Source organism: Amphiprion ocellaris, chromosome 12, assembly GCF_022539595.1.
Source record: "Amphiprion ocellaris isolate individual 3 ecotype Okinawa chromosome 12, ASM2253959v1, whole genome shotgun sequence".
NCBI lineage: Eukaryota > Metazoa > Chordata > Actinopteri > Pomacentridae > Amphiprion > Amphiprion ocellaris.
Genome location: NC_072777.1, coordinates 30,654,665 through 30,674,483, shown reverse-complemented (window position 1 = coordinate 30,674,483; position 19,819 = coordinate 30,654,665). Strand labels below are relative to the sequence as shown.

The 19,819-nt window shown below is 37.8% G+C and overlaps 1 protein-coding gene across 3 annotated transcripts in view; it reads left to right on the top strand.

Annotated features, from left to right (window-relative positions):
- evlb (Enah/Vasp-like b) overlaps window positions 1-19,819 on the top strand; it is a 59,373-nt gene that overhangs the window by 39,479 nt on the left and 75 nt on the right. For 2 of the 3 annotated variants that reach the window (XM_023295552.3, XM_023295538.3), the window contains exons 2-13: window positions 39-207; window positions 2,160-2,337; window positions 11,440-11,506; window positions 14,635-14,702; window positions 14,853-15,100; window positions 15,695-15,795; window positions 15,936-15,975; window positions 16,203-16,254; window positions 17,362-17,419; window positions 17,510-17,570; window positions 17,801-17,858; window positions 18,937-19,819. The exon at window positions 18,937-19,819 is cut by the window's right edge and continues 75 nt beyond it. In XM_023295552.3, the coding sequence (XP_023151320.2) occupies window positions 39-207; window positions 2,160-2,337; window positions 11,440-11,506; window positions 14,635-14,702; window positions 14,853-15,100; window positions 15,695-15,795; window positions 15,936-15,975; window positions 16,203-16,254; window positions 17,362-17,419; window positions 17,510-17,570; window positions 17,801-17,858; window positions 18,937-18,974 (1,138 nt within the window). In that variant the 3' untranslated portion in view covers window positions 18,975-19,819. The remainder of the gene's footprint in view (window positions 1-38; window positions 208-2,159; window positions 2,338-11,439; window positions 11,507-14,634; window positions 14,703-14,852; window positions 15,101-15,694; window positions 15,796-15,935; window positions 15,976-16,202; window positions 16,255-17,361; window positions 17,420-17,509; window positions 17,571-17,800; window positions 17,859-18,936) is intronic. The other variant, XM_023295547.3, reaches the window with a different exon arrangement.

The following is a 19,819-nucleotide window of genomic DNA, read 5'->3' as shown; positions in this document are numbered from 1 at the left end:
GCATGTGATTAACAGTTTTTCCTCTGGTTTTCCGTCAGTGAGCAGAGTATCTGCCAGGCCCGGGCCTCCGTTATGGTCTACGATGACACCAGTAAGAAGTGGGTCCCCATCAAGCCCGGCCAGCAGGGCTTCAGTCGCATCAACATCTACCACAACACTGCCAACAACACCTTCAGAGTGGTGGGCGTCAAGCTGCAGGACCAGCAGGTAACAAACTGCATTATTTCAGCTGTTTATCTCAGCCTTTTATTCACCTGAGAGTGGGATTGCACTGTGTAGCGAGAGGATTGCACCACACAGAACATTCAGGCTGTTCTGCAGGAGAGTTTAACAAGAGATGATACCAGCGCTTTTAACAGGACCGGGTGCATGTGAGAGCCAGAGCAGATATTCTGTCGGTCAGCCTGTTTTGGTGTTTGCGTGATCATTGAAGGTCTTAACAGAGCTCATCCTCCTCCGCTGTGACTCCAGTGAAATCTTCTTCCCCGTCTGTCAGTCTGTTCCAAGGCAGCAGCTCATTAGCACTTGTCTCGTGTGTTCATGTGTGACGTGATGAGTCAAAACACGAAAAAATAGCTTAACTGAGCTGACAACAACAAAGATGGCAGAAAGTAGCAGAAAAAAGGATATTAAACAACTTACAGCTGTGATACTCAAACTACAGGGTTTTCTTTAATTGCAATATATAGGTGCTTTCCATGCAAACTTAAGAGCCAAAAATCCAAATCAAAAGACGTTATTCTCACCCATAAAACACTCTACTCCTTACCTGCCTAAAGGCCACTACACACTGTGCAATTTTTGGCTGTCCCAGACGAAAAATAACAATCATGAAAGAATCGTGGCGATACCTTTGGTCTTGGCTCTAAATCGATGATCCTACGTCGCACTGTGAGACAGGTTCAAGGACAGTCGTTGTCATGGTTTGGCGACCAAAGTCAAGCTGCGATAATATTCTGACAGTGTCAGAAATTTGGGGTGATCATCTCACAGTGTGACTTGTGGTCCTTTAGTGCAATAAACATGTCCAATATGACTTTAGCTTTGTCCAAATGACATAAAGCTTGTCCAAAATTACTTAAAAACTTTGCAAAATTACTCAAAATTTGTCCAATATGATAAAAAATTTGTCCAACATTAAATTAATTAATTTAACTTTTTGGATTTGACTTTTTGAAATTATGTAGAACTTGTCATCAATGACAAATTTGACCAAAGTGACTCACAAAGTGTCCAAAATAACTTGGACTTTGAATTACTCAAAAATAGTCCAAAATCATTTTCATCCTCAGAGTGCAAATATCTTTAGACAGCTTTGTTTGTGTGTACATCTTTCCAAAATGACACTAAATATGTATAAAATTAAACTTCATAACTTGTATGAAGAACTCAACATGAATTCAAAGTATAATAAATAAATACATATTTTCAACAATACATGAGTTTTGTGTCTTTAAATGTGTATTTACTTGATCAAATATTGTTATTTTTGGAAACCAAAAAATATATATATATTCTGTCATTTTTGCAGAAGTGTCCCCAGGTCTCAAAAAAGCAAAATATCAACCAAAAAACTCCTTATCTAAAACAGCCTGAGTGTCAAACAGAGCACATATTCCCATGAGCTAATAAAAATACCAAATCCTATAGACATGTGAATTATATTTAGCCAAAAATGTCCTGTTTGGACACATGCAGCTGTAATTTCACTGGGCTGCCATGTTTTATTTCCTCTGTTGCTTCAAAAAAGCGTCTGTGTACCCATGTTAGTTGACAAAAATCAGTGAGAAGCTGTGAAAAAATAATGGCCAATGGTAATTTTTTACAACTGTGCCTCTGCGAGCTGAATAAAACCTGCTAGAGGCGACAAATCCAGCAGCTACTCCAAGCTGTGGTGCCATAAACACTGGAACAAAAACGTGACTGTTCCATCTTTACAGCCGGACTCGTGAGACAAAGTCAATGAAAATCCACGAATCCTTTCAAACACACAGCGATTGGTTCTGTTGCATTTTAAAGTCTTTTTCTCCTGGCAGCGGAACAACGAGCGTTATAAGAACATTGATCGTGTTAATTTCCTCACACTGCCATCTGCTGATGTACGAGAATGTGTTTCTTTATTTACAGCTCTGTTTCCTCCTCTTCCTCGTCTCTCACAGGTGGTTATTAACTACTCTATAGTGAAGGGCCTCAAGTACAACCAGGCAACACCGACCTTCCACCAGTGGAGAGACGCCAGGCAGGTTTACGGCCTCAACTTCGCCAGCAAGGAGGAGGCGACCACCTTCTCCAACGCCATGCTGTTCGCCCTCAACGTCCTCAGCGCTCAGGATGGAGGTCCGTTTCCCCTTAGCTTGGTTGTTACTCTCACACTGATTATTATCTGACATACAGAGGATTGAAAACACCGTTAACCCTCCTGTTGTCCTCATTTACAGGCACCAAAAAATATTGTTTCCTTGTCTGAAAAAAATCCAAAAATTCTGCAAAAAAATTCCCCAAATTTCTGAAAATTTGCAAAAACTTCAGGAAGAAAATTCCAGTAATTCATTAAAAGTTTCCCTTGAAAGTTTTATTTTTAAAAAAATCCCTCAAATTTGGCAAGAAAATTGTTGTAAATATTTTCAACAAATGAGTAAAAATCTTCCAATAAAATCCTAAAAATATCTAAAGTGATTACATATATATCAGTAAAACTTCTAATATTCTCTTAAGAACATTCATATAAAAATCAACCAAAATCCAGCGAAATTCGCTGGATTTTGGTTGATTTTTTTTGTGAATGTTCTGAAGAAACATTTTTAACGTTTCCTTTTTTCCACTAAAAAATGTTCAAAGATTTCCCAAAAATATTGAAAATGTGGACATCAGAAGTTTCACTGTGAAAATATATATTTTTCCCCACATTTTCAAACTTTAAAACGGGTCAAGTTTGACCTGCAGGACGACACGAGGGTTGATTCAAACATAACTTTGTAAAAACTTCATATCAGCAGCTAAAGTGTTCGTCACCAGCCTTCAGAAGGTCACACTGGAGGCAGGTGAAATCTCCACAGAGAGTTTTGTGAAGGGCAGCTTTATATATTCCTGCACAGATGGTTGTCACAAACTCATGTCGCTGATGCAGTAGTTTATAAGTGGAGCTAAATGTTAATATGATGCGTATCAATAATGCAGTAAAATTCCAGAAGGAAGCCTCTGGACCAAGAGTGTTTCGGAGGATATTGAGATGGATGACAGCAGGCGGTAAGACACATTTTTCAAGGTCTATCTTTCAACAGGATTAATACAAACGCCCTGACGGCCCGTTATCCCGACAACGCTGTCCGCTGTTTTCGAGTAACGTTGCTGCTTTGACATGTTTACTGTTGCCATGACGACTACATACCACGTTAAAAGTGATCATTTTAACCAGAACCACAAGCTTTCCATAAACCTAACCAGGTGGTTTTTGTGCCTAAAACTAACGAGACCCTAACAATAGAGTTTGTACAACAGAGGCTTTCAACAGTGCCGTAAAGGTCTAAGGGTTTTGGAAAGCACATGGACGTAACAACAGCGGATGTTGCGACGTGCATAGGTTTGACATCATATCCGGGTTGTGATGTCAGTAAATTTGAGTAAAATACAGACTTTGCTTGTCCCGTGCGAATGAGGGGGGTAATTCACAAATTACCAGAGATCCCCAGGTAATACTCATCCCGTGCGAATAGGGCTTTAGTCACATGTTTACTTACATTTTAGCAAACTTTTCACCTCCAAAGGGCCATCTGGTTAAAGACTATGTTATCAGACTACATTAAATTGCAAGATTTATTTCATCATCTTACAGAAACCGAACTTAGAGTTAAAAGTTAAAAAAAAAAAAACATTTCCAAAACACTTTTTTTCGACCTCAGTGAAAAGCATCATGATCATCAAAAAAAAATATGAAAGAGAATTAATGAGGGCAAAAAGAAAGACAAACAGGGCGCTGAAAAAAACTGCAGCAACACTACATAATAATGCAACAGTGGATGTTGTGGATGGTGCATCACTTTCGGTGTTGCGTTCCTTTCCTTTAGTAACGCTTGGATTAGTGTATCTTCTATTAAAGAACTTTTGAAAGGAAGCATTAAAGCATGTTTTCTTAACATTTAGAGAATTCAGTCAGCTCTTATCATTGCTGCCACTAAGATACTTTTGGGTCATTTTAAACCTTCCAAAGGAAAAAACAGGCTATTCAACCACAAACTTAGTCTTTTCTCACCCTTACAACACAGAGCTTCACATTTTAGCTCCCACTGTAGACGTCAGTATATAACTGTTGAAGTCCACGGGATATATCTTACATAAGTTTTTATTAAAAGTAAAGAAACTAAAGTTTTTTTTTATGTTCATTATGATCATGTCTTTACAAATTCCGTAATTATTTATTATGGAAACAATGACTTAATAAAAAATGACTGGATATCACTAAAATGTCAACTAAATAACTGTCCCAATTTAATAACAACCACTTTCTAATTAGATAAACAATAATAAATTGAACTTATTCAAAAGTAGTTTTGATTGTGTTCCTTTTATTAAGTTGAGATCATCATGACACATATTTCTTTTTTGGCAATATATCAAATTTTATATGGAAAATGCCAAATTGTATCTGTGTCCCAGAAATCACTTTCCACTAAGTTCCCCATTACAAAAACACCTCTCCAGGAAGTGTGTTAATTCCAGATCACATGACCTGCTCCACATGATGTCATTTCCTCCTGAAGAAAAGTCTGACCAGACTCCAAGGCTTTCTGAGTTATTTAATATAAAATAGTGTGGATTTATCGCATGTCAACAGGTTTACTACAATATTTTTATAAATAACTTTCAATTTTATTCAGTTGTATATATAATATTTAGAAGAATCTTTGTGTAAAAATGCCATGTGGTGTTTGGTTATAGGCGGTCATGTTGATTTTAGGCCTGAAAACTGCAAAAATTATATTGACCTGTAGCTTCAGTTTTGAGTGTAAAAACATAAATCTGCTTCAGTTTTGAGCTACAGATGTTGATCTACAGCACAGCAGCAGCGTAGTTGTCAAAGTGTAATTAAGACTGATATGGATTCTCTATAACAATCAATCCCAACAATATAACTTGACTAGTACCATTTATAACAGCTGCATTTCACTGCGTTGCTTCCTGGGACACTTCGGTGGAACAGACCTGCTGTTAACATGATTAGTTCTGCTTGTGTTTTTCCTGCTATAAGTCAAAATGTCTGCAGTGGAGAGGCTCCATTTAAAGACTTCCAGCAGCAGTTAATATACATGCAGGCAGGCGAGCGCTGAATGCTTTTATGTGGCACAACGAGAGAGGCAGGCAGATATACATTGGGGAGCGGTAGCATGAGATTTAGAGACGGAGCGAGTGTCACAGTTTGCCATTCATTACTCCCCCAGCAGCAGCAGCAGTGCCTCCCCCTGCATCCCCCTGCATCCCCCCTGCATCCCCCCTGCATCCCCCCTGCATCCCCCCTGCATCCCCCCTCCAGCCTCTTAATTAGAGTGAGTCATTGAGAAGATCTCCCCTGGGCCTCGTGTTAGAGAGCACATCGTTTCATCTGCCTAATAACTCGGGACCAGGAACAAAGAGGCTCGAGTGACAGCAGCCAAAACACAAATACACCAGAGAGGGACGCACACATTCAGGAGACTGATAGTCGACACAATCTGCAAACACTGACTCACACACACTGAGAAAACAGCAGCTTTAACACTCTGCATTCATGTGGAAATGCACCTGATTCTAGCGTCTCTGTGCTGCTTACATAACACACTTTCACAGTTTGTAAAGAATATGTGTTTCGTTGCTCTGTAAGCAGGTGTGCCGACACCCTCTAGTGGTAAGGAGGTCAGAACTTGACCTTTCATCCTCAGAGTTGCTCTCAAATTGAACACCAGAGTGAATTTTGTTGTCGGTGATAGATGTAAGTCAGGACTTGCACAAAATAAACTCCAGTGTGATCATTTTCAGGCATTTTTTCAAATTTTAGTCTGTCAGAAAGATGCAAACTGTCACCTTTTAACCCTCCTGTTGTCCTCATTTACGGGCGCCAAAAAATAGTTTCTTTGTCTGAAAAAAAAAAATCAAAAAATTCTGCAAAAAAAATTCCCCAAATTTCTGAAAATTTGCAAAACCTTCAGGAAGAAAATTACAATAATTCCTTAAAAGTTTTCCTTAAAAGTTTTATTTAAAAAAAAAAAAAATCTCCCAAATTTGGCAAGAAAATTCTTGTAAATATTTTCAAAAAATGAATAAAAATCTTCCAAAAAATCCTAAAAATATCTAAAATTAATACATACATATATAAGTAAAACTGCTAATATTTTCTTTAAGAACATTCACATAAAAATCAACCAAAATCCAGCGAAATTCGCTGGATTTTGGTTGATTTTTTTTTGAGAATGTTCTTAAGAAACATTTTTAACATTTCTTTTATCCACCAAAAAATGTTCAGATATTTCCCAAAAATGTTGAAAACGTGGACATCAGAAGTTTCACTGTGAAAATATATTTTTTTCCCACATTTTCAAACTTTAAAGCGGGTCAATTTTGACCTGCAGGACAACATAAGGGTTAAAGCAAAAAGCCCTATTTGAATGTGCCAACATGCTTCATTATCAGCAGTAAGATCCAAACTTTGCTCCAGTACTGAAATTTTGAGGTAATTTGTGTTTGATAATTAAAAGGCAAGGACAAAATTAACTGTTTCTAGGTTTGGTATTTGCTTAATGTCATAAATGTTTCTGCTGTAGCTTCACAAAAGTAAAGACTCGCTCTCGGTTTTCAATTTCATCTTCATTCCTTCACAAATATGAGACTAAATAAGGAATTTTAAGAGCTATATTTTGTGTTTTAGTTCTCTGTGGTGACCATATAGTCTGTCAAATGCTCACTGTAGCAAATTACTGTGAAAATAGCTTCCAAAATATAGTAAAAAAAACATTTTAAAAAAAAATGCTTTTGGGAGCCTAAAACTGTTGCTGCACAAACTGACAGTGAGAATTGAGCAAAAAATGTTCAACAATTACTGGATAAAGTAGTAATTTGATTTCCACAACTAAGAATATTGTTGCTAATTTTACACTGATGCCCTGAGATCGGACATATTTGCAATTATATATATTAAATATTCTACGAAGCTCAGATAGTTAGAGGATCATCAAGGACAAGAGTTTCTTTTCTTTCCCTGAGGAGCACAAACATGAGAGATGAGTATTCTTAGCGTCTTCCTCTCTTTTTCTTTTTTCCCCCACTCATTGCAAGCAATTTCAAATCATTTCATTGTTCTATAGGCCGTTGTATAGCAATATAATCCTAAAACAGACTGATTAAAGCTCTAAAGCTTTGCACTTGTTGACCTTATAAGATTTGCTGTTAACCTACTTACTGGTTTGAATGATGTTTTCATATTTGTTCTTTCCTCCCCACACTGTTTAACACCACCAAAGCTGAAACTATCTGCACATCATAAGAGTAAACAACACATTTAATACAGCAAACATCTGTAATTATAGTCAGCACTACACATGCCTCAATGACGGGATAAAAATATGAACAAGACTATTAGCTTACACGTTCATATTCTGTCAGCTTCCTAATGGGACTGCAGCAGCTGTGTTGCTTTTAGCCTTTTTTTAAAAAAAACTGTAAACTACTCATGTTGGTTTAGGATTATAGTTTGTTCCTCTTGTTAGAAATCCATGACTGTAGACCCCCTTTATGTGAACACACTCACAACTTTAGTACCTCTAAAATGTAGTCACCCTTTTATCGCTTTTCAACATTGAATCATGGTCAATATAATTTGGCTTTTTAGACAAGAATTTACCCAAAAAAAGACTTTCCTTTCAAAGTTTTTAAAAAATTAAAGTACTTACCCCCTTCAAAGTGATGCCAAGAAGCATCCCCACATTCTGATACTGCCGCTACCATACTTCACGTCATGATGCTGCCACCACTGTGCTTCCCATTCTGATACTGCCACCACCATGCTCCCCATCATGATGCTGCTACCATCATGCTCCCTCTAGTCTCTCTCTTGTTCAGTCACTCAGTTTTTGAGGATGACCTGCTCTAGGTAGATTTACAGATGTGACATATTCATTTATTTCTCAAAATAAATGAATATCCCTTGGATTAAACTATTCCAAGGGATGTTCATTCACTTAAACATTTTCTTGTGTTCTTTCCCTTACTTTTGCTTTTCAGTTACCTTTTTACAGAGTTCTTGAAGTGTTATTTTGTCTGTATGGTGTAGTTATATCCAGGAGTACTGATTCACCAGTGCCTGGACCTTCCAGATCCAGGTGTCTTCATACTACAATCAGTGAGACAGCTGCACTCAGATGAACTTCATTTTACTAAGTGTATGACTTTTAGTACCAGTTGCTTGCACCCGTGTTGAACTAATCACTTTAAACAGGTGAATACTTCTGCAGTCACTTATTCTACATGATATATTTTCAATTAATTAACATTACTTTGCCGAAATATGTTTTCACTTTGACATGTAAGAGTCTTTTTGGTAAATTATTGTCACAAAAGCTAGATCTAATTGATCGTGACTGCGGTGGATAAATACTTTTAATAGCAGTGTAGTTTCGGACACCCTGAGCTGACTGAATGTTGAGTTGATAAACAGCCTCATATGACCACTTAAGTAAAGTTTAGGAAAGCTGCACAGCACATCCAGCTTCGTTGAGACCCTTTAATATGCAGCCCTCCTGCATGAGTCTCAGTGTAAACCAGGAAAACGTGTGGATCAGATTTCTGTAATATCTGCGTGTCTAAGCAGCGTCATACTCTGCAGCCTAAAGACGAACTCAGGCTTTTGAAACATAAACCAGAGATGCTCGCTACACTGCTGCTGCTGGTGGTTTGGGTTACAAGAAGATGACAGATGATCCTACTGCTGAGGGGAGGAGGGGAGGAAGCAGGTGAGATCGAGGGAGGTGATGGTGGGAGATGAAGAGGAGGACGAGGAGGAAGAAGAAGGCTGAGAGATGCTCAGGAGGGAGTGGGTCTGTCAGTGTCTCTGTATCTGCTACAACCGGTTTCTCTTCTTCAGTATGTCGTGTACGTAGGAAAACTGTGTGAACTCCTGCATGGCAACTATGGTTTGGTGTGTGTGTGTTTGGTGTGTGTGTGTTTGGTGTGTGTGTAGTTCATAGTTAAAACGCTGCAGGGTTGCACATGAGTAAAAGTATTTTCAAGGTTCTGCTCTCTGTTCAAAAGTAAAAAGTAGGCATTTTTAAAGTTACTGAACAACCTTTTAGACATAATCTTAATTCCTTTTAAACCTGTACACTTGTTCAGGTTAGCATTCGAATAATTTATAGTGTATATTCTAATATTTTACTGTCTTTTATAATGTTTTACAGTCTTTTCAATGTTTTCATGTCTTTTATTAATGTTTTTTTCGTGAAGCACCTTGTAACTAGTTTTATTATTAGTAGAAGTACATGCAGTCCCTTTAATTTCACTTGCAATAAATAGCTAATAGTAGTTTAGCAAAAACGTAAATTGCTTGTATCTTCTCAAAAATGAGTGCATGCTGCTTTTCTGTTTCATTACTGTTACCTCAGGATCTAAGACACTGTCATGCCACGTTTTTACATTTTTCTGGATGTTCTATTCATTATGAGTCAGCTGTGACTCTGTTTGTCATGTACAGACACTTTCTTTTGGTCAGGACCCCTTATGGTGTCCACAGGATCCGTCACTTGGGTGATTTCACTAACCTATACTCATTTTTTGTGAACAAACCGGCATTTAAAAGGTTAAAAATGAATGAGTTTTTGGTAGTTCTGATCAGGAATGATGTAGATTTTTTTCTAATTGTCATTGAAAGTGGAACATAACAACCTCAGTATAACCTTTTTTCTAAAAAAATCTTCAAGGGTTTTGTGCAACCATCACCTTAAATGTGTTGTTACAAAATGTACACGGATGAACTCCTACCAGAAACCACATATTTTAGGCTTTTGTATTTGTGCAATTAAGTTGTTAGAGCTGCTATTAATGGGGAAAATACACAAATATTGTTTACACTATTTTCCATTGAGCCCTTTGAAACATCATGCAGCCTCATTTTTCACTTTTCTGAGTAAAACACACAATCCTAAAAACAAATTTTGCAGCTGTATACAAATACTAAAAAGGAAGCTGGGCTGTTATTAGCTTGCAAGTCCAACATTGCTCCTGTATATACTAGAGGTGTCTGATAGTCAGGCCTTTTGTCATCTTCTGTTTCTATTTTTGGGTTTCTGTAACTTGATCAGTGGCAGCCATTAGCTCCGGAGTCGCTTCCATTAGAGAAGTGAGTGCTGGAGAGTGTCGTCACCGAGTATTGACCCTGAAAACAGCCTGACAGAGCTGTAAAACTCTTACGTAGGGGACACCTTTCATTAGACAGAGGACGACACTTTCTGCTTCTGCTTAATACACTTTTACAGCTCTCCATTACGGAAGCATACATCAGCAAAATGAAACTCTCACACCGAGAGATTTTTGAAGAAAAGTTTGAGAGGCCGATGCCAAGAAACACAAATGTGAGCGTAACTTCTCAATTTTTCCACTAAAGTTGTTCTTGGAATGAACAATGAAGTGTAATATCATCCCAGAGGAAATCAATCATGAGAAATGTTTCATTGAAAAGTGATGATTCGCTCTGATTTGATTGTAATTCGTCAACTTGACGTCTTATCGCGTTTTAAATTAATTACATTCACTATCAGTTCTCACTTGTGGCGTTAAACGGATTACATTGCAAAATGCCTTGTAGCTCATATCATCAGACGATAATAAAGAACACAAAATAGCTCATTTCAGTGAAACCAGGAGGGGTCATTTTGAAAAACAGTCGAAAACTCTTTTGTCTGAGTGTTGACTTTGAGTCCAGATGTTACAGGAACTTAACAGAATTTCCGATCTTAAGTCTGTCTGCTTGCATCTCCAACACTCTCCAGACTTCGCTCTGTTTTTACTTTCCATAACGCAAAAACCCACTGGCAGGTTGCGATCCATCAGGAATAACACTCGTGGGTCTCTGCTTGACGTCTGTTTGTGTGCTGGCTTTGACGTTTGTGTGAATTTTGCTCTGCTTTAAGAACCAAGCAACATTTCTCTCATAGGAGTAAACAGAAAAAAGCAGCTGTGGATTCTGCTTCCCTTCAACAGTCTGAGTGGATGAATCAATTTATCCTCATTTACTGAGGGATTAATATGCTTTTCATTGCACATTACAAAAAAGCGAGAGGACATAATGATTAACTGCTGTATAATTCCCTGTCATTCGCTGGTTAATTGTCTTGACTGGCACTAATTTTAATTGCAGTTATAGTGCTGTTAATGGATTATTGAGGTCAACTTCACTATATTTGTGTCTCTTTCTGCTTTTAGGTCCAGCTCTCCAGCGCCATGTCCAGAATGGACCGACTTCAGACGAGATAGAAGCTCAGAGAGCGAGGTAAAGTTTCTTTTCTGTCAGCAAACAAATGAATAACTCCATTAATTCCAATCTAAAGAATTTCTACTTAACAGGAACCCATGTTAGCAATGTTTTGGATACTTGTGAGCAGCGGAAACAGGTTAGGAACATGTTAGCAAACAGTTTTCATCTCAAAATCAGTGTTTGTCCTGGTCTAAAATGGGCCTTTGGTGGTTGACGACACTTGACAATAAACATGATTGGATTGAGGTGAATAAAAGCAATGAGTCTGTGTTGCATTTTTTGAAAGAAATTCTTGCATTTTCCTGATATCTCTAACCATTTGAAGAACAAAACTGTCTATTTTGTTTAGGCAATGAAACTGACATGTTAACTGTAGCATTTGAATGTTTGTGATGGCTTGAAATGGTATTAAAAGAAAGTATAGCTGTCATTATCGTGACAGCACTAGAAGAGAAGTGAATTTGGACTTAGTTTTAGTTTTATTCACAGTTTAGTAAGTCAATTCCTCTGTGCTTGAGTCATTGCAGAGTTTATACACTTTAGTAAACTATCAAAAATCAGGAAAACCATGATGTCTATAAATCTTGAACGGATGTTTGATTGAAAATACAAACAACTCCACACGCATGTAATAAATAACCACAACAGCCAGTTGCTGTCGCGTACGGATAAACTTTACGGTCAGTGTGACACTCCAAAGACTGGATTCTTGACAAAGACTAAAGATTCTCAGCTATATTTAGAGCTTCCCACCGGTGATGTGACATTTGCCTCTGGCTCCCTAAATGTTCACCGATGAGACTTTTGTATTTCACTGCATTTGGGTTCCGAATTCTCTCCAAAACAGACGCTGAACTGTGAGCGACCTCTGTCCAGACGGGAACAGTTGTCAGGATTTGGAGTAGTAAATACAGTCCCATGTGTCTGACAACCTGTCACACAGAGCATCAACTCACTCTCCTGCCCTTTGAGAGCTTTACTCCTTTTTATCCTTCCTCCTCCCTTCACATCCTCTGTGTCCCTCACAGGACTACCTCCCATGTCAGACTGAAACTCATGTCCCTTTTCTTTCTGTATCAGAGTGACAGATTGAAGAATCCAAAAAAATGGATGAGTCGTATTTGAAATGCAGCTAGAGGCATTTTCCACGGTTTACAAAGTGTCCTGCATTTCTCCCACTGTGGCTGCTGCACGTCACATACAGACACAACTAGGTCTTTGTTGCTGTTTTTAAACCTATTCCAGGTCTGCCTGTTGGTTCATCCAATTGCCAAATGCCGAGGCTTAAGAGAACAAATATGATGGGAGTTATGGCTCTATCTGATCCCGTGTTGACTGAACTGTGGCATAAAGGATTATGGCGGTGATTGTGCTGGGAGATTGTGTGCTTACGCATGTGTGTTTGTCACAAATTAATTTGACGGAGCCTCTCTGCAGCGTTGCTCAGCAGCTCTGCTCCTGCTGTCGCACCAGGAAGGCTGCTATCTCAGCACTTCTGCTGTCCAACGCACAGCTGGAAAATTCCACTTCCTCTCCGTGAGCTGCCTCTTTTCCTTTGCTCTCCTGAGCCATGACACACATATGCTTCTCACATCAAACGCTGACATGTGAGGGAAGATGGGGAAGGTTTGATGGACGAGGAGGAGGAGAAGCTGCAAGGTGGAGATGGACGGAGATGAAGCAGAAACATGCGGACAGATGAAGAGAGAAAACTTACTGTAAAACTGCTACAAAGCCAAAACAATCACTTCAGGTCCTGTTTGGAAGTATTTATATCCTTCACTTCCTAGTTAAGTAAAAGTACATAGCAGCAAAACATAGTTGAAGTATTGCAGCATAAGTCCTGGTTTGGTCCTTTTCACTGATATTTTATTAAATGTGTCCATCATCACCACTTCTCTTTTCTCTCTTACAATTAATCATCCTATGACCCTTCAGATTTATCTCATCTAAAAGATATCACTACTTTCCTACGCTGCTACATTGCTATATTGATAGTTTTCCCCGAGATCTGAATAGTTTTTCTCATATTCTGCTCCTTTTACTTGAGTAAAACTACCAACACAGCAATGTAGCAGTAGTGGAAGAAGTACTGAGATGTTTTAAATGTGATAAAGTGTTAATAGAATTGCATAGAAATATTACAATATAAGTGAAAGTCCTGCATCCTGCAATATCCTGCAAAAAAAACCCAAAAAATCCTACTTAAGTAAAATTACTTAGCAGCAAAATGTAGCTAAAGTACAATAATTTATTGCAGTATTGAGATACTTGTACTTAATTATTTCCACTTTATGCTACTTTATTCTTCCACTCCTCTGCATTTATCCGACAGCTTTTTTAAGACACAATGAAAAATTTGACATTGTATTTTAATGCGGCACTTAGTTACAGACTAAATATTTCAACCTTTTTGGCTTCTTACAATAAGCAGCATATAGTCGACTCACATATCACATGTCTGTTAGTGTTAACACCCTCATCAAGCAGTGATTTTTCCCTCTAAACTTTTCACATTTCCGTAAATGTACCAAAAATCCAATATCTCAGCCAAAATCAAAGGTGAGAGGAAAAACTGTGAACAGTTTGGTGTATTGGAACTTTGTTTTTTCTGCTGTCCTCAGATTTATCTGCTGTCTTTGGATATAAAACTGGATATAAAGTAGTTTAAACCTGCAGCAGCTCAAGGACTTTAACTTGTATTGGAGTATTTTTACATTGTAGTATCAGTACTTTTACTTAAGTAAAGGATCTAAACACTACATCATATTACAACATCAATGCTGCTTGACACAAACATTGATAAAGATCTAAGAAGTTAAATGTATTTCCTCCTGTGGAAGGAAAGAACTGAAGCCGATAAGGTTAAAAAATAACATAAATTACATTTATTGAACCTTTATCTTTCCTATATTTGGCACATAATGGATCTGCCAGCTGCTACTGCACATGTGAGATTATTGAAATCATTTGTCACTGTACTTTATTGTATTTGTTTGAAGTATCCGAGTGTGGCTTTAAAGCAGGAGGTTGTTTCTCTGGTTTTCAGTGCCTGGACTGTTTCTGCAGGACAATAAAACAGCAGAATTTAGGAGAAGATTCAACATGAAGTTACCATCTGTATTTCCTTTGTGTCCCTTCAGGCAAATGATGGAGCAGCAGCAGCAGATGCAGGCGCACATGGAGCGAGAGCGACGGTCCTCCAACTCAGGTACTACAGGAAGGTCAACTAGAGTTCATGTAGTAAAACACTTTGCATCTGAGTGCATCTGAACCTAGATCCTCACCAGTGCAGTTCTGTTATGCTATAAACTTCTAAACCACCCAGACTGAGTTTCCTTCACTCTCTCCCTCCCTCCAGGTTCTCCTTTCCAAGGCCACCCTGCTGTGCTCTCCGTGGCCCCACCAGTCGTACCTCCACCGGTGAACATGGGCGGCCCTCCTCCGCCTCCACCGCCGCCAGGCCCGCCGCCTCCATCAGCGATGGCGCCTCAGCCTCCTCTTCCCCCTCCGCTGCCCATCGGTGGAGGAAGCCACGGGGACGAACCACCGGCACAGACGGGCCTCGCCGCCATGATTGCCGGAGCCAAACTGCGTCGTGTCCAAAGAGTGAGACACCCATTTATATTTGTGTTTTAATATTGAATAGCAAGAAGCAAAAAGCATGAAATAATGGCCACACGTCATACAGATGAACGCTTACTTTCCCTCGTTTGTCCCCAGACAGTGAAAACCAAAATAAATATAAGGCATTAAAGGAAAATGATTCTAATGTACATCTTTCAGTTATTATATGCAATTACTCAAGCAGTAATGTCAGTAATTAGACATGTCTAAATGTGTAAACAACATAACATACCATATAAAGGCACTTCAACAAATATACAAATATGAAAGCACATAATCTGAAAGGTTTCCCCCTGCAGCCATATTGCTCCTGACCCATAATGCAACAGGTGTGCCCTTAATTAAAATGTGGTCATGTGACCTGTTAGACTCTGAATCAAAATAGAACTTTCCAATAAAAAGCATTACCTTTTTAAACCAACATTCATTTTAAGTGAACTTATTTAACGTCTTATTTATAACACTTTTAATGACTGTATGGATTCAAACATTTATGAAATTACAAAAGAAACATTTTGTCATAAGAATGTTATCTAATCTAGGGGATTATTTCTTCTGAATCTTTTTATCTCTCAGCCTGAGGACAGCAGCTCTTCAGGCGCCAAAAATGATGCCAACCGAACAAGTGGTGGAAGCGGAGGCCTGATGGAGGAGATGAACGCTCTGCTGGCGCGAAGGTCAGAACAGCCAAACCCAGAACTTCACATGGATCATTCTAAGCTGTTCATTATATTTTATGACCCCATTTCCAATTATTGACATTCATGGAATTAGTTGAAACCCTTTGTTCTTACGTGAGGCTTCTTCTTTCCCCCAGAAGGAAAGCAGCTTCAGAGAAGCCTGAAGACAGCCAAAATGTGAGTCTCTAACTCATCAACTGATGATTAGGGGGAAGATTCAGGTCACAATGATGATCACATGTTGATTAGTCATTTGCTTTGTGATGGAAACACAGAGATAATTTGATAAAAACACAGTCTCATAACAGTTAAAAGCTGATTAAAGCAACCTGTGCTGGTTTTTAGCAAATAGAGAACATTGAGACATTTGATGAGGATGATGATGGTGTCTTGTTTTCCTTCAGGACGACCCAAACTCTCCGTCGCCCAGCACTCGGAGTGGACAGAACGCCACAGGTGGGAAAGCTCAGCACAGTGAACCATTTTACACACAAAATGTTTATTTCTATGTCATCTAATGTGGCAGGAATCTTATATAGAAGGAAAATTACAGCGTTATCACATAAAATGACACCGAGGTTGCAGACTAGAGAGGATGAAGATGCTTACATGCACTTTAATATCCTGGTTTTAATATTTAATCTCTCTCTTAAATAAAACAGATTCTTTATATCCTTGTTTACATGATTATGACACCACCCAGGGTTCTAATCATTTGCTATGAAGAGTTTATTGAAAACAAGAGCATGGAAACAGTTTATTTGCTGTATCATTGGTTTGTTATTGGACTCCTTTATAACAGAAGAAGTAAAGCTGTCAGTATGGGATTGAAGGCCTAGCCAGGTTTTTAAAAATGCTAATCGTAACTGAAAGATTGGAAAATATTTGATTTAGTGTACAATATTGCAGATTCTGAATCAATGACATGATGAGAAATAACAGCGAAAGTTGCAGGCTCTTTAATAGTTCCTGAGATATTATCATTCAAACAGCTTGAAATTTCAATGTTTATGCTGATAACGTACCAAAAATGGACTGGCTGGCTTTCTAAAAATTTGTCTCAGAAATAATTTGAGAATCTGCTATCAGCTCCTAAATCCCAGATACAGCGTAGTATCTACAGTACACATTGTCTGCAACCTCTATAAATGTCAGAATATGTCTGATCTAGGAATAAATATGGACGGACGCTCTGTCTCAGTTTGATCCAATCAGGAGACTCTGGATTGTAATCACACATTAGACTTCAGGGGTCAAACTGGTGCAACTAACTACAGACAAACAGACACTTTTTCCATTCAGCTTCACTGTATTTTGACTGTTTGTTGCATAAAAGTTACAAGAAAGTAGACTGAAAGTGTTTTGTTAGCATTGATCATTCCAGACCTGTGATCTTGAATAAAGTTTAAATGTAGTCCTTTGAGTCTGAAGACATAGAACCCCTGGATTTTATATGTTTCTCTTATTTTCAACTCCTGTTTTAACTTTTAGGGTCCAAATCACTTCTTGCATTAACCGTCTGTTTGTGGTTGTTTCATCCACTTCTGTTCTTTTGTCATCCAGATGGTGTAAAGAAGCCGTGGGACCGAGCTAACTCTGCAGACAGGTCGATGGTTTCCAGGTGAGGATGGAAACACTAAAGCAGCTCATTGTATTTGTCTTAGAACAACAAGCAGTTAATAACAAACTCTGATCATTTTTTATTATTCAGGGTACGAGCCGCGGGGAGCAGCAGCGACACAGACTCTTTAGACCTCGATAGAATGAAACAGGTGAAGAAAAAAAACACAATTTTTACTGCATGTTTGAACAAAAAGGCAAAGTTTGAAACATACAAAAGGTGGACTGAGTGCTTTTTAATCTTAATCTGACCACTTTGTTGTCCACAAAGACTATTTATTTCCCCCAAAGTAATTTAAATGGTAAAATAATCTGCTTTCTAAAGTTAATAAAGCAACATTTAATGATTTATGAAGTCTTATATTGTTTTGTGCTTCAACAGGAAATCTTGGAAGAGGTGTTCCGTGAATTGCACAAAGTGAAGGATGAAATCATCGATGGTACGTTTAATTTTCCTGTGAAACACTAAAGAGGGAGAATCAATCAGCATTTAGGAACACTGTCTCTCCCCTAATTTATCATAATGAATATTTAATTGGGAGTCTATCCAGTGGGATTGTGGGAGTTTGGTAGTTATGTGCGGCTGTGGCCACTAGGCTGCACTAAATCCCCACAAAACTAAACGTGGGAATTCAATACTTTAAAGCCTTGAATACAAAGAAAAACAAAACGGGAATACTTTAGATTATCCACTGTAAGACATTAATTGACTCATTTTATAACCACATTTATCATATTGTCCAACCAGTGAACTAATTGTGTTGTACAAATGGATGGATAACGGATCCAGATTGGTTGTCTAAATAAAATTAAACTGTTTAAATGAGATAATAATAATAAATTAACATTTTTTTTACATTTTCATATTTTATATTTACAGTCAATATAAAGTAAGTGAATACTTACAACCACCTGTTTAAAGTTTTATGTTTTTAACCTTTGAAGACCCAAGCTTTGGTTGGGCTTGCATTTTAGATTTCTTCTAGTTATTTGGGAAAGCGAGTAGCTAATAAATATAGTAATTGGATAATATCTAATATCTGATTATTGTATTTATTATATTTAGATTATGTTATATTATTTTAAAATTGTCATATTATTATATTATTATTATTATTGTTATTATTATTATTATTATTATTATTATTATTATTATTATTATTATTATTATTATTATTATTATTATTACTATTATTGTGAACAATGCGCTCTTTTTGAAAAAAAAAATGATGTCCACATATGTGGACACCAGGTCTTAGGAGGTTAATCAGTTACCATTACTTTGAAAGAAAAAAATCTGTTTTCACTTTGACATGAAAGAGTCTTTTTTTGGAAATTCTTGTCAAAAAAAAGCCAAATTAAATCAACCAGGATTCAATGTTGAAAAACAATAAAAGGGAAAAACAACTTTATTTTGTTAAACCTGCAGCATCCTGTACACACACAGGTCTGTGGAGTCAGATTATGTAAAGTATCAAAGCTAATTATTAACCTCACTTTATGTCTGTCTCCTCACAGCCATTAGACATGAACTGAGTCGAGTTAGCACGACATAATCTTCCAGAGCGTCTCCCAGACATGAACCACCTTTTCGAACCATCGATCCTGCAGCAGCTGCTGTGCCCCCGAAGAGGAGGAGGAGGAGGAAGAGGAGGAGGAAGAGGAGGCGTCAGGAACAGAGGCCCAAACTGTGACATCTACTCATCCTGTTCAGCTTTGGTGTTGCTGGAACACCTCGGACACGTCTGTGTAACATTTGATTTGTATGAACGGGGCTCACTATCGCACTGATTTCTCTGATTTCTTAACATTTTGTCTGTTTGTTCGCCCCCTTCTGTCCTCAGCCCAAAGGAAGACTCATTTGTTTCGCTTTTTTTCACAAGTTTTTAATTATTACTATCATTTTCATTATTATTACTATCATTCTTCTGGCTGTCAGTGTAACGTTAATACGAGTGGTAGTAGTGTAGTGATGGTAATAATGAGGAGATGATAATGAGAATTTGATAGTAATGATAATGTTCAGAATATTATTGCACATCAGCCTTTTGTATTTTATATTGGTTGTTTTCTGAGACACATTTAAAAGCACGTCTACATTTTCTTTTTCTCGTCATGTGACCTGAAACATTTTTTAAGGGTTTTTTATCCTTTTCGCCGACACAGTTCTGCGTAGAACCACGGCAGAAAAAAAAAACAGGCTTCGACTGAGGGCGGAATAAATAAAACTTCTTACTGCAATCTCCTGAGCGAAAAGATAAATAAATAACACACCAGAGTATTTGTGATCATGTTGTTAATAAAATGTTTATTGGCTGCAAGGATATGGTGAAGTATTGTTCATTTTATTCTCTCCTTTTATGACAAAGTGCTTCCTGGTTTGACAACAAAAATAAATAAA